Source organism: Lepisosteus oculatus, chromosome 7, assembly GCF_040954835.1.
Source record: "Lepisosteus oculatus isolate fLepOcu1 chromosome 7, fLepOcu1.hap2, whole genome shotgun sequence".
Classification (NCBI taxonomy): Eukaryota; Metazoa; Chordata; class Actinopteri; order Semionotiformes; family Lepisosteidae; genus Lepisosteus; species Lepisosteus oculatus.
Window position 1 is genome coordinate 10236723 of NC_090702.1, and position 12251 is coordinate 10248973.

At 39.7% G+C, this 12251-nt stretch overlaps 1 protein-coding gene across 11 annotated transcripts in view; it reads right to left on the bottom strand.

The window, feature by feature from the left end:
* The window catches only part of wnk1b (WNK lysine deficient protein kinase 1b), a 156502-nt gene that overhangs the window by 50288 nt on the left and 93963 nt on the right, over window positions 1-12251 (bottom strand). For 10 of the 11 annotated variants that reach the window (XM_015353170.2, XM_069192144.1, XM_015353172.2 and 7 more), the window contains 8 exons: window positions 8946-9007; window positions 8589-8751; window positions 7995-8111; window positions 6539-6697; window positions 5985-6039; window positions 5437-5577; window positions 3917-5193; window positions 1633-1716 (listed from right to left, as the gene is read on the bottom strand). In XM_015353170.2, coding sequence (XP_015208656.1) covers window positions 1633-1716; window positions 3917-5193; window positions 5437-5577; window positions 5985-6039; window positions 6539-6697; window positions 7995-8111; window positions 8589-8751; window positions 8946-9007 — 2058 coding nt within the window. The remainder of the gene's footprint in view (window positions 1-1632; window positions 1717-3916; window positions 5194-5436; window positions 5578-5984; window positions 6040-6538; window positions 6698-7994; window positions 8112-8588; window positions 8752-8945; window positions 9008-12251) is intronic. The other variant, XM_069192146.1, reaches the window with a different exon arrangement.

The following is a 12251-nucleotide window of genomic DNA, read 5'->3' on the forward strand; positions in this document are numbered from 1 at the left end:
GATTTGGTCACATTGTACCAAAATAAACATCCTTCTGAAATCTACTTTACGTTGTACAGATACAGAGCTCCAGAGCTCCTTCAGTTTAGTTTTTTTTTCATATTCACAATCTGCTAACAATTCATTTCTACATTAAATGTATTTGACATGTTTTAGGGAAAAACATTTATATTTTCTGACTTTGATGTTTTAGAAATCAAGTTAAATCTGTGCTGCTGCGAAGAGGGAAATATTATATCTGGATGAAAAAATGTTCATATTTATAAACACTATCTGAATAATATTATTCTAGTTTATCTACAAAATGATCTTTACAACCAACACCACAACAAAAACTGTGTTTAGTTCTAGAAAGTCATGAATAACAGAGGCTTCTGTATCAGTGAAAAAGCATTAACAAATTTTAAAAAAGCATTAAAGAAGTCATTCAAAACCAATTTTGTAGTCTGAAAAAACTTATATTTGGTAGTTATTTTTTAAGGTCATATTATGTGCACAAAGAAACAATAACACAATTTTTAACTGATAAAAGAATTGTCCCTCCAAAAAACACTGCGCATTTAAATTCCCTTATGAAGGATTTTGTAATGTTATAAAAAAAGCTATACACATTAAATATGCCTTAAACATTAAAGGGAGCTACATTTTTTTAAGTATGATAGAAGAGTTAAAAAGTTTTAACCAGAAACTCTAGGTTATTCAGATTTTTTAGTTCAATCTTGTAGGCAGCACATACATTTCACTTACTCTGAGGAGGGGTACAGAATTCATTCAAACTTACAAATTAAGATAAACTACTTCAGATATAATACTAGAGCACATGAAAAACCTCAGTTTAACAATCTTTGCTTTTCCCATTACAAGCAAGTCAATGGTTGTCTGTTCTTGATTTCTTTCAATACAAAATGTGAGCTGCAATTTGGAATTGTCAATTGTGATTAATTTGCCATTATGATCTTTTCAGCACTTGAGGGATAAAGGCAAAATTCATGCCTTCTCCGAAACAAGCACTATTAAAATCATCTTTCTTTTTTCCCCACTCTACTAGCCCTACAATGCCCACCAGAGAGATGGCACCAAAGGGTCATGAACAGATACATGACAAGTTTTCAGACACTTAGGAGTCACTGATGCCTGGCTAAACCTTGGACAGTATGGATGGTTCAACTCCTTCCACCTCTTTTAGGAGTTTTGTGCTGAAATCTGGGAATCCAGATCATAGCAGTCTAACCATTTTAACTAGTGATGTCTGGACTGTTGAGTGTTTTTTTTAAGGAAAAAAAATGTCTGTTATATACAAAATGCAAAAATGGTGTTACCTTCTTTCAGCTCTAAAAACAGATATTTACTGACAAATGACAACATTCCAGGCAGAACTGAAAATGAGAACCGTTATAGAACTTTGCCTTAAGGACAGAATAATTACTCACTGATATTTATGGTTTCAATAAGAGGGTTAATCAAGAATGTATCGGGACTCGGATCATGCTTGACAGAAAAAAAAACTCCTTCATGCAGATTGTATTTTTATTATTTTGGACATGCTTATACAGAGGATATAACCAAGGAAGGAGAGGAAACCAAGAGAAGGAGAAAAAGGTGAGAACAGGTCTCAGGGCAATGGAGAAGCACCTGGGTTAAAGAAGGTCCTGGAAAAGGTGGCAGATGTTCAGTGGGTGGAGTGCCAGCCTGCAATTCTGTGCCTACAGGTAACACCTGACAATGAAGAGGAAATGAAACAAGGGCACTTAATCACAGAAAAGACAATGAAAAAAATTCCCTTCATCTTTACAGTATTGCCAATGATGTAAAAACAATTTTCTAAACTGCATCAGCAAGATTTAGTGTTAAGATTTAGGATTTGTGCTTAAATAATTTGAATAATTAGATAAATCCCTTCTGATTTGCCAGACAAGGCAGTATTAATGTATGAACAGCAATTACTGTTGCTGATAAAATTATATAAAGCTTAAGTCACTAAACGCACTGCATTGAAAAAGTATTTGCCCCCTGTCTGATTTTCTGCATATTTGCCAATTTTTTTCCATCAGCTGTTTTCATGGGTATTATATAAGCAGAGTTTGTGAGAAAACATAACACTAAAGTTTGGTGTTTCATTCATTTGTTTGGTGTGCAAAGTAATCAAATATGCTATTTTCAGCTGTGAAAATGTTCCTACCCCCTTGGTGATGTAATCCAATTAAAAGGATAATTAGAGTCAGCTGTTTGAATACTTTGGTTAACATTCAGGCCTCACGTAGGCCAGCCCTGCCCAATATAAATCTGAGTACATTTGGTTAAGTTGTCAACAGAAGAGGCACATTCATACCTCTCCTTAAAAGAAATTCCTGAAAACCTCCAGAAAAAAAGTTGTCTACCTTGGAAAGGGTTACAAAGCCATTTCTAGGGACTCCGCTAAAACACACCTATTTTGTCCAAGTAGAGATTCATTATTGAATTTTCCCAGGAGTGGCCATCCTGCCAAAATCTGTCCAAGTGCAAGTGTAAACCTGCCAGGAAGTAACAAAGATCCTAATAACATCTAGGGACCTGCGGGCCTCTCTTATGTTGCCTAAGGTATGTTTTTTCCCATGACTCCACCATCAGAATGACACAAAATGGATCTCGATGATCTTCAAGGGTTCTGGAACAACGCCCTACGGTCTAATGAGTCAAAATGCAACTTTATGGCCTACATGGCCCTGTTATGTCTGGTGAAAACCAAACACTGCATTCCATAGTAAGAACCTCATACCAGTGGTCCAGCATAGTGATGGTGGTGGTAGTTGTCATCAATGTCACTCAGGGTGCCTTTTATCTAATATTAGATTTTGGTTGGAATCTGATAAGATCTGCAATCATGCAGAAAACCAGACAGGAGGAAAATACTTTTTCACAGCACTGTACATTAACATCAATTTCAATTTAAGGCACGAGTAGTCAATCTAGGCACTTTCAGTTTTGCTCGATCTAATCTTAACTATTGAAATGATCTTCAGCACCTGGGTTAAGGCTCAAACAAAATTATTGAAATGTTTCAAGTTTTGTAACGGAATGGAAGTGCCAAGGTGAACTGCGCCAGGTTTAAGGTCTCAGATAGACATTACTGAATAATTAGAGGATATTTTACAGTTTCAAAGCAGAGAACAAAAATTAAGAAATTTGTACCTTATGCTTTTAATTGAAATAAAATGTTTGATGTATTCATTGAAACAGATCTGTCTTGGTGTTAGAGAAGGTACAGTAATACAATTGGGAGAATTACCATTGCAATTAAGTATTAGACTTTGAATAATCTGTTAACACAACCTAACAACCTTTCTGTTGGCCAAAAACTGATGTAGTTAAGAAAAATATAGGAGCTTTAGGAGTATTCAATTTATGTTGTGAAACAAATTATTGTTCTAACATAGTAGACGTTATGCTATTACTAAATATCTACAAGTCAAAACAAAATGATGTTTTTTTCTTTTTAAAAAATGAATTTTAGAATCCAGGAAGAATCATTAGCATGCAACACAAAATCATTCCTTAAGCACATATTAATTTCTTAAGAGACTGAAAGACCAGGCATTGAAACCAGCCAAAAGGGGTTAACAAATGGTGAGTTAGAACAGGAAATTGACATCACACATAGAAATTACAGTTTTTCTTCTCTTGGTTTTAACTAGGATAAAATAAGAACTGAAGAAACAAACCTAAATGCCCATTACCCAAACTGTTTACATACTCCTTTAGTCTTAACATTAAATTGCAGACATAGTAACGCAAATATGATAAATATGACCACCAAAATACTTCGCGTTAGGTATTTATACAACTGTTATTGACAGATTAACCAAAAACACATTAAACTGTTTTAGTTATACTACTGCTGAAGACCAAGAAGATAAACTTAGTGATAATTTGCACTTACTGGTACTCTTCCTAAAGAGGGCTTTGCTGAAGGTGTCCCAACCTTGACCACAGCTTGTGAGTTGGAGGGTGTAATTTGCCCATAGCTGGAAGGTGTACCTGCTTGTCCCGGTGTGGGTAAAGGGGTGGACCCTGGCTGCCCAGTGGAGCCTAAAGCCAAGCTGGTTGGAGGTGTGGTTGCAGAAGTGGTGGTTGTAGTAGAGGTGCCTGTAGGGGTTGAGGTTCCAGCAAGGCTGAGACCACCAATGCACTCAGAAGTTTCATGCTGGGCAGAAGACAGTGCAGAGCTGTGTTCATGGAACAATGAGCGCAGCTTTTGGTCCAGGGCCTTGATGTCATCAATGCCCACAGCCTTTCCCTGCAGTTCACTCTCACATTCGATACAGTGGGTGTGGGGCTGGTTGGGGAAGGGTGCTGGCTGGGGTTGGCTGTGTACCAGTGTCTGCTGCACTACAGGAATATTTGTGGTGACAGGCTGCAGACTAGAGAGGGAAAGCTGGGGTAGTAAAGGAATGCTGCCACCACCTGCCACAGAAGTTGAAACCGTTTGTATTGGCTGACCAACTGGCTGGGAGGTAGAAGCTTGGGTCAGAGAAGCACTGGAGACCGAGCTGTCTAGATGGAAAGTACATGGAGGCTCTGTGCTACTGCTGGTAATTAAAGAACCAGAAGCTGAGGGAACCATACTTTTGGGCACTGACACACTGATAAGCTGCTGGGCTGAGATGGAAATGGGAAGACTACTGTTTGGTCCAATTGCAGGTGGCTGGGACAGCTGAGGGATGCCTGGTGGAGATCCAGAAGGTGGGGCACTAATACAGGGAGCAACTGCACTAACAAGTGAAGGCTGAGAGGCAGGTTCTGGTGGGGACAAAGGGCCAAGCAGAGATGGGGCAGGTGAAGTTCCAATACCCCCAGCTAAGCTCACCGCTTGGGCAGGCTGCTGCTGAACTGGAGGTGGTGAGGAGGAACATAGTAGTGAGAGAGAAGAGGCAGAGACAACATCGGAGACGTTACTCTGTACGTGAGTTACTGGCAAAGAGGTAACAGGACTACTGGAAGTAACATCGATTGCTTCAGTGGTCTCTGGGCCTAACCCAGTGATGCTAGTACTATCCGATTGCAAAGGCATCAGAGGTGGCATAGTGAGGTTGACTGTGGGTGGAGCGGTACTGGGTCCCTCATCATACTGGCCCTGCCGCATCTCTGAGAAGGCCTGTTGCAAACTCAAGGAATTTGCAGAGTGAGAAAGGCCCAAGCTATGAGAACTCACTGGAGCTACAAGAAAAGAGGAAAAACAAAACGTAAGTCTGAAGGATATATTTACCCTAAGATTAATCTATTAAGTATTTCAAAAAAGTATATAGGGGACCATATTAAACAAAAACACACTTGCCAACTTACACTTCAAGGTAGTGCTTAAAATGAAAACAAGCTCTACAAAATAAAACTTTAAAAACACCAGTACAACAATATACCCAGTAAGACATAAACAGTAAGAGAAAAGTTTCTGTAATTTACCTGTGGCTGACATCTCCTTAGGTAGACTAGAAGCTGTTTGGCCAAAAAACTGATCTTTGAGACGGGACTCTGGAACAGGGCTTACGATGAACCGCCGACCGGCTGAGTGGACAACCTGTGTAGTTGAACTAGCCTGGACCCCTGGGGCAATAATAAGGGAATAGAAAGTTTAGGTTTTTATCCTTGCAAATTTTACGAACTGTTCTCAATTTAAACCATTAGATATCTCAGGGGAACCCACCTCCCCCACATACATTTATTCAGGCTTTGTGAACTTAAAAATAGTTAAGAAAATGATGTGGGACTGACATCCAAAATGCAAGCTGTCTACTGTGATTTAGATAAATTTGGCACTTGTACAGAGGTGGTAATGCTCTAGGAATGTTTGGTCATTTTTATTTTGCTTTAAACCATGTTGAGCATCTAGGATTAAAGTGACACCCAGAACATGTTTTCAAATTATGAAAAGAGACTGAATCACTTAAAATAAACTCTTCAGTTCTGTTAAATAAAAAGTGAAAAACATGGGAGCAAATGTAATTTCCTACCTATCTGAAGAGGAACTGACGTCACAGGCTCTGGCTGTCTGAACTCACTCACCACCTTGAAAATAAAAAGTGCAAGTACAAACACTTAATTCTTACATAGCAACTGAAAATGACAAGTAGAATTTAAACTGTCACAAATCAGCTTAACGTGGTCACCTCTGGTGATTGCAGTTATTTAGGATAAGATAACTATTTCAAGCAACATTCATTTTCATCTTCTAATGATATATACTTACTAACATTTAAACTGAACAATTGAAACAAAAGTAATCTACTTAAGTAACTACAAACATCTTTGAATTATGCATTTTTCTCAATAGCTCTCCTAAGCTCTGAAATCTTTGCTTTCTAGATTGTTACCTGTATTAGGGCCTGGACAAGGGACATTGTAATGTTAAATGTAATGTATCTGCTTCATTTTGTGCTGTGCATTGTATTTCCATTGTGTTACCCCCATGTCAAGATTCCTCACTACCAATTAAATAGGGCACTGCATGTAACATTAATTGCATGCCTTTATAAACAATGGAGCACTGACAAACTCTTGACTGTACCTGGCATTCAGGGAAGAAGGGAGGTCTCCCCACTCCCTGCCCGCTCTCAGTTTCCGCTCCTACATCTTCACTTAGCATCTCATCTGCTTTCTCAATGATCTCGCGCACCTGGTCAATAAAGGAGTCTCTCTCGGCCTCCAAGATGAACTCACTCTGGACCTGAGTCACAAGAGCACAATTATTCTCTTACTCTTCATGAGTCACCCACAAAGTAGTGTTCCTGCAGCTTACTTGCTTCTTACAGAACATTTCATACAGTTACCACAGCCAGAGAGAGCACCCAAATTTAGGTGGAACAAAAATGCATCAGTAAATATTTTAAAATTATAGTCACAACTGGGTGAATTCTTGGCATATAGCAAAATCAACTTTTGTTCACCAACATAATTCAAGTCTTGCAAAAAAACAAACGTGATATTAAGAAATGATAAAAGCAAGAATAAACATTGTTGCCTTCATTTTAGCAAGGACTGGTTTAATTTTTTGTACTATACCAAGAAATCTAACCATCATTCCTATTTTTTTATATATATAAGGCGTTTTCCATTCTAATGATCAGTAGGTATAGACTGTATTCAACCATAAGAAAATATTTTTTAGCAAGTTTCACACAACTATGACACACTGCAATGTACATTGCTATTTTCGTCTTACAGTGTACATTACAAATACTTCAGTTAGGGTATTAGCTTATATTGTATTTATAGGTAATTCCACAATTTTGCTATTGGTTTTAGTTCTTATTTCTCAGGTATGTCAATGCCAAAGGGAAACGAGCTGTTCAAATGTCAAGTATGAATTTCTATTACAGTAAACTGTAATAATTCATACTGACACCTCTGGATACAGTTAAAATGGTGGTATTTACACCTAAGCCAGCACAGAGCAATCTTAAAAGGTGCCAGTGTAAACAGGGTTAAAGGGTAATGCTGTGATGCAGGGTGCATTTGGTTGGAGGAGTGCTTTCTCATCATTTTAATCTAAATCTAATCTAGTTAATTTTCTCCTTCAATAAACCTGCCTCTTTATACTTCTCAATTCACTGAATAAATCTCATGATATGCAGGATGGAAACACGCTACTCTGAAGAGATATGATTTGCTCAGAAACATGATAATATCTCTCCCACATTTTCTATTCCAGGATTATGGGGGGGCACATTTCAGTATGTAATACAGAAATGCTGCCAGCAAACTATAATTTACAATAATTGGAAAATTACTGTCAAAAACCTTTACAGTAGTAAAGAAGTTCCAATCTCCCACTGACATTGGTAGCATTACAACAGGTGAATGGGATAGTGGCATTGGACGTGTATTCCACTTCCTTGTTGATTACATTTGCAATAAATGGTTATATTTCTGATTAAAGAAGGCATATAAAGTGGGAGGAGGGGGTGTCCAAAATTGCACCACAAAAATATTGTGGTACAATTGACAATGGGACATAAATTTACCATTATTTCTGCTATCTCTTCTGGATTATCTCCATCCAAATCAAATTTGAAAGTGACCATTTTTCTATTGTGTGTTTCAAGCTGGCATTCAGCAACTCTGTCACCTTTATTAGAAACCTGAAAAAAAGAAAACAAGACTAAAGATCATGCTAAGAACTGATCAGTGTAAACAATAAGTATGAAGCATTCTACCTCCAACTGTATATATCTACTTGTCATTTTATTTGATTCAAGAGTAAATGAAAACATCCAACAGTAAATAAGCAAAAGGAAAACGTTCTGCTACTCTACATAATAAACTAGTCTAAAAAAGAATTAAGATGCAGTGGCAAATAGTAAGAACAACAAATTTTCCTTACATCTGTTATATACTACATTTGCTCTATTGTCTAATATTTTGAATTTCTTGTGAAGTGCTCATTAGTAAAATTGTATTTCTTCATATACATACTGTTATGCAAATAAGGCGCAACTTATTTAAGGTGTTAGCTAACAGTTTAAGAACAAGTGTATATGATATGTAAATTGGAACCTTACAAAAGGTCTATTAAAAGCAAATGTCTGAACTTGACTGGACAATACTATAACTCTTACATTTAGAATCCTTAGCTTGGCCCTTGAGAGTTTATCATGGCGAGACCGGCTCCTGACAGATCTGCGATAGTGCCGCTTGGTGGACCTGCCCTCATGTCTACCAGTGGTTGCTGTAACCCCTTCATTACCATCACTCATTCCAGATGCCACATCTGAATGCCCACTGGAGATAGAAATACAGATTCAGTGATATCAAATAGAACTGCCATTTTCTGTAGACTTATACATATACAATTTTAGACCTATAATATTTTTTCAAAGTTTCTTTATAAAGCTCTTTTTTTACAGTTTGTCAAACCACTAATCCTCATTTAGCTTCCTCTACCAGTCCATTAGTATGCCAAGGAAGAGAATTACCTCTCCATAGAAGTAGGCACTTGGGATGTTTGTGTCTGCTCAGCTGGTACAGGTTGGGTAGACTGCAAAGGAAAATATTACAATCAGGAAAAGTCAAAGCTGTGTCCCTAAAGCATTCTCATCTAAACAACAATTTTCTCAACCTGAGTAAGAAACAACCTATATATCCTAACTCATATGTGATTAATTTCAGATAACGATTTTCAACTGCAGATAGCACACTGTCACTGATAGCACACACTACAGTATATAAGGAATAAGAGCTATAATCACTAATTACCTCACTATGTAGTATTACACTTAAAACTGACCATGGTAGTTATGACAGGTTATTACAAATATACTTCAATAAAAGCCAGTCATATACACAACACACAAGACAGATTAAGGGAAACTAGTAGACACCAAAGAAATATTTAATTTGATTAAAAAATAAATACAGAACAGAATCATATAAACGTAGAGTAGTAAAATCATGCTAATAGCACTTGCAATTTATAGCAAGCTGTGGTACAATGCAGAGAATGTCTAGTGTGGAGGGCGGAGCCCCAGATTAAGGAAGACAAGTTGCCGTGGAAACCACACCTGACCTGAATAAGTGAATGGCAGGTGTAGAAGTGGTTTAAAGGGGGGGAAAAGATCCAGCAGGACCTTGGCCTTGCTGTGGCTGCAGTGGCTGAGGCTCTGCTGTGAGAGAGCCGGGCTGAAGCATGACAGTAGCGGTGTGAGACGCTACTAGTCGGGGCAATGTTAGAAGGGCGTGCGGCCATGTACAGTATGAGTAAGCAAACACTTGACTAGCTGCTGTAGAAACCCCGTGAGGAGATGGAGAAGAAAGACAATTCCAGAGGGGATTGTGAGAGGAATAGCCTGTGAGGAAAAGAGTGAAAACGTCAGTCTGTGAGGAGACTGACAGAAGAAACGGAGCTTTATGAGATCGTCTAAAGATTTAAAGGGACAGCATCCTGCTAGGGTGTGAGAGCAGGACTGTTGTGTCTGAGTGTTGTGACTGCTGTATAAGTGAGTTGTGAGATAGTGTGTGTGGACCAAAGTGGATTGTGTGGTAGAGGGATTCTCCCCCTGGCAATACATTGGTATCGGGGAAGTGAGTGGAGTCTATCTAGCTGCACCCTCTAGGAGATAGTGCAGTGGTGGCTGGGCACAGTGAGGTGCACTGGCAGCTGCGCAGATGTAACAGTGGTGGCTGGGCATGATGTGAGGTGCGCTAGCTGTTGTGAGTTCATAACCAATGGGCGTGAGAGTGAGGCGCCAGAAAGGTTGTGAGTGTGTGTTAGAGAGGGACAGTGTGTTGGATCTTTGCACAGTGTTTAGTGGGGAAGAGACTCGGTGATGTAGGTAGTGTGTCTTTGTGTAACCCAACCTGGTGGTGTCAGGAAGAGGACGGCAGGGCTGGAGGCGGACCTGGGAGTCTGAGGCACTGATTGAGTATGAAACAGTGACCTACTGGAGTAGGAGCAGGAGGCTCTGTGTTTGGGTCTGGGAGCAGGAGGCTCCTAGCAGTGAGGACAACAGGATGAACTTGGTGAACTTGAGACTCCGAAGGTAAAGGGCCCAGAAATAATGGAATGCGGAGTCATGTATCCTGTTACCCTGATGAGGGAGTCAGTGTGATCACTACCCTCGGAGGAGAGGGCATATATAAGAAAGTAAAAGAACACAAAAGAGCTTATAAAGAGGCTTGACAGGGGAGACTGAGAGCCTGTTGTAGCGGCGAGACTTATTAATAAGGCAGAATTAAGTGTTTCTGAGCTTTCCCAAATTAGGCCTCATATCTCTGTTCATCTCTGTGGTGCAACCACAGAGAAACTATTCATGCAGGCTGATTTAAGGTTTCCTTTGATAAGGTTTCCTAGGACAGCTCCCAAAGGGGGATGCACTTAGCTAAGCCTGGCTATCATGATCAATGGTCATCCATTGGCGCCTATCTGTCTAGGGAGTGCCAAATGGACATCTGGACTGCATTCCTAAGTGTCAGGAGTAAGTGACTCATATCTCACCTTGATCAACCAATCAGGGACCGGTAGGGCCAAGTAACCCAAGTGGGACTCTGATGCCCATGGAACTTTCAGCCAATCAACGAGCTGAAGTTCCTCCAGGTAAAAACAGGCAACACAGAGAGCCTGGGAGATTCCGAAGGGATTCAGGAGAATTCTGTGGACTTTTCTAAAGGGAATTCAAAGGAGAATTCCAGGGCAGGATGGCTCAGGAGCAGAAGGCTCCCAAGGGCAGGACATTCTCGCAGTGCGCCTCTTGACCATCCTGAGACTCAGCCCGGACAACCACGGAACAGCCAGTGTGTCCGAGTGCCAGAAAATTCCTTTGTTCTAAGAGTCTAGAGCGGAGGTTGCCAGAGAGTAACCAGAGGATCCACCCGAGGCTAGCATCAGCAGCAAGCCTCGTGAACAGGTCAAAACTGTGGACAGCTGAATCACTATTCAGAACTAGCTCTTCATCAGGAACGAACCGGTCTTCTTCCTGACTTGCTGGGACCCACAGTCATCTTTTCTCCTGTGTGCAAACTGTGCTAGTTAAAGCCAACACTAACTAGCCGGTCAGTGAGCATCAGCAGCGCACCGTCAAAAGCCGCACAGCACAGCCTGGCACCAAGCCAGAGAGCGCGGATTGGACAGCAACAGCCTGCAACTGTTCTCTGTGCCCGCAGGAGATCTGAATCCCCAGAGATTGGATGAGTATTCAACTTCAATGCATTACAGCTCGAGAATTCAATTGTTATCCCAACCAGTTGATATCAATTTAATTCCTAAGAGTTATGTACTTGTTTTGAGTATCTAATGTAGAAGTTATAACCAAGTTCATTTACGAAACGGTCTAAATGAATGATATACTGAACGTATGTCCTCTTGATGTGTAACTCTTTGTAACTGACTGAATATATACCTTTTGTATTCTGATAACCCTCTCGATAAGATCTGTTAGTTTTACATGCATATTCTATGTATTAATAAATGTATCCTCGTGTATTAGTACCTGTGTGTGTGCGTTGTTTGAGTTATGTCGCATGGTTGGATTCTAAAGCCATCAAAAGAATCAATTTTGTGATTTACTGCTACAATTAATAATTGTCCCAGTAAATGCCCAAACCCTACAGAACTGGTGCCTTCAGAGAGCACACTACATTACACTGTCCACGCCCAATGCGGTGTCAACTACCCCCATGGCACCACAAAGCATAGAACATACAGTAAATGAAATAAGTAAACCTTTTAAACTTAAAACAAAACAAAACACTTCCATTTCTACAACATACTATCTCACACGATATAA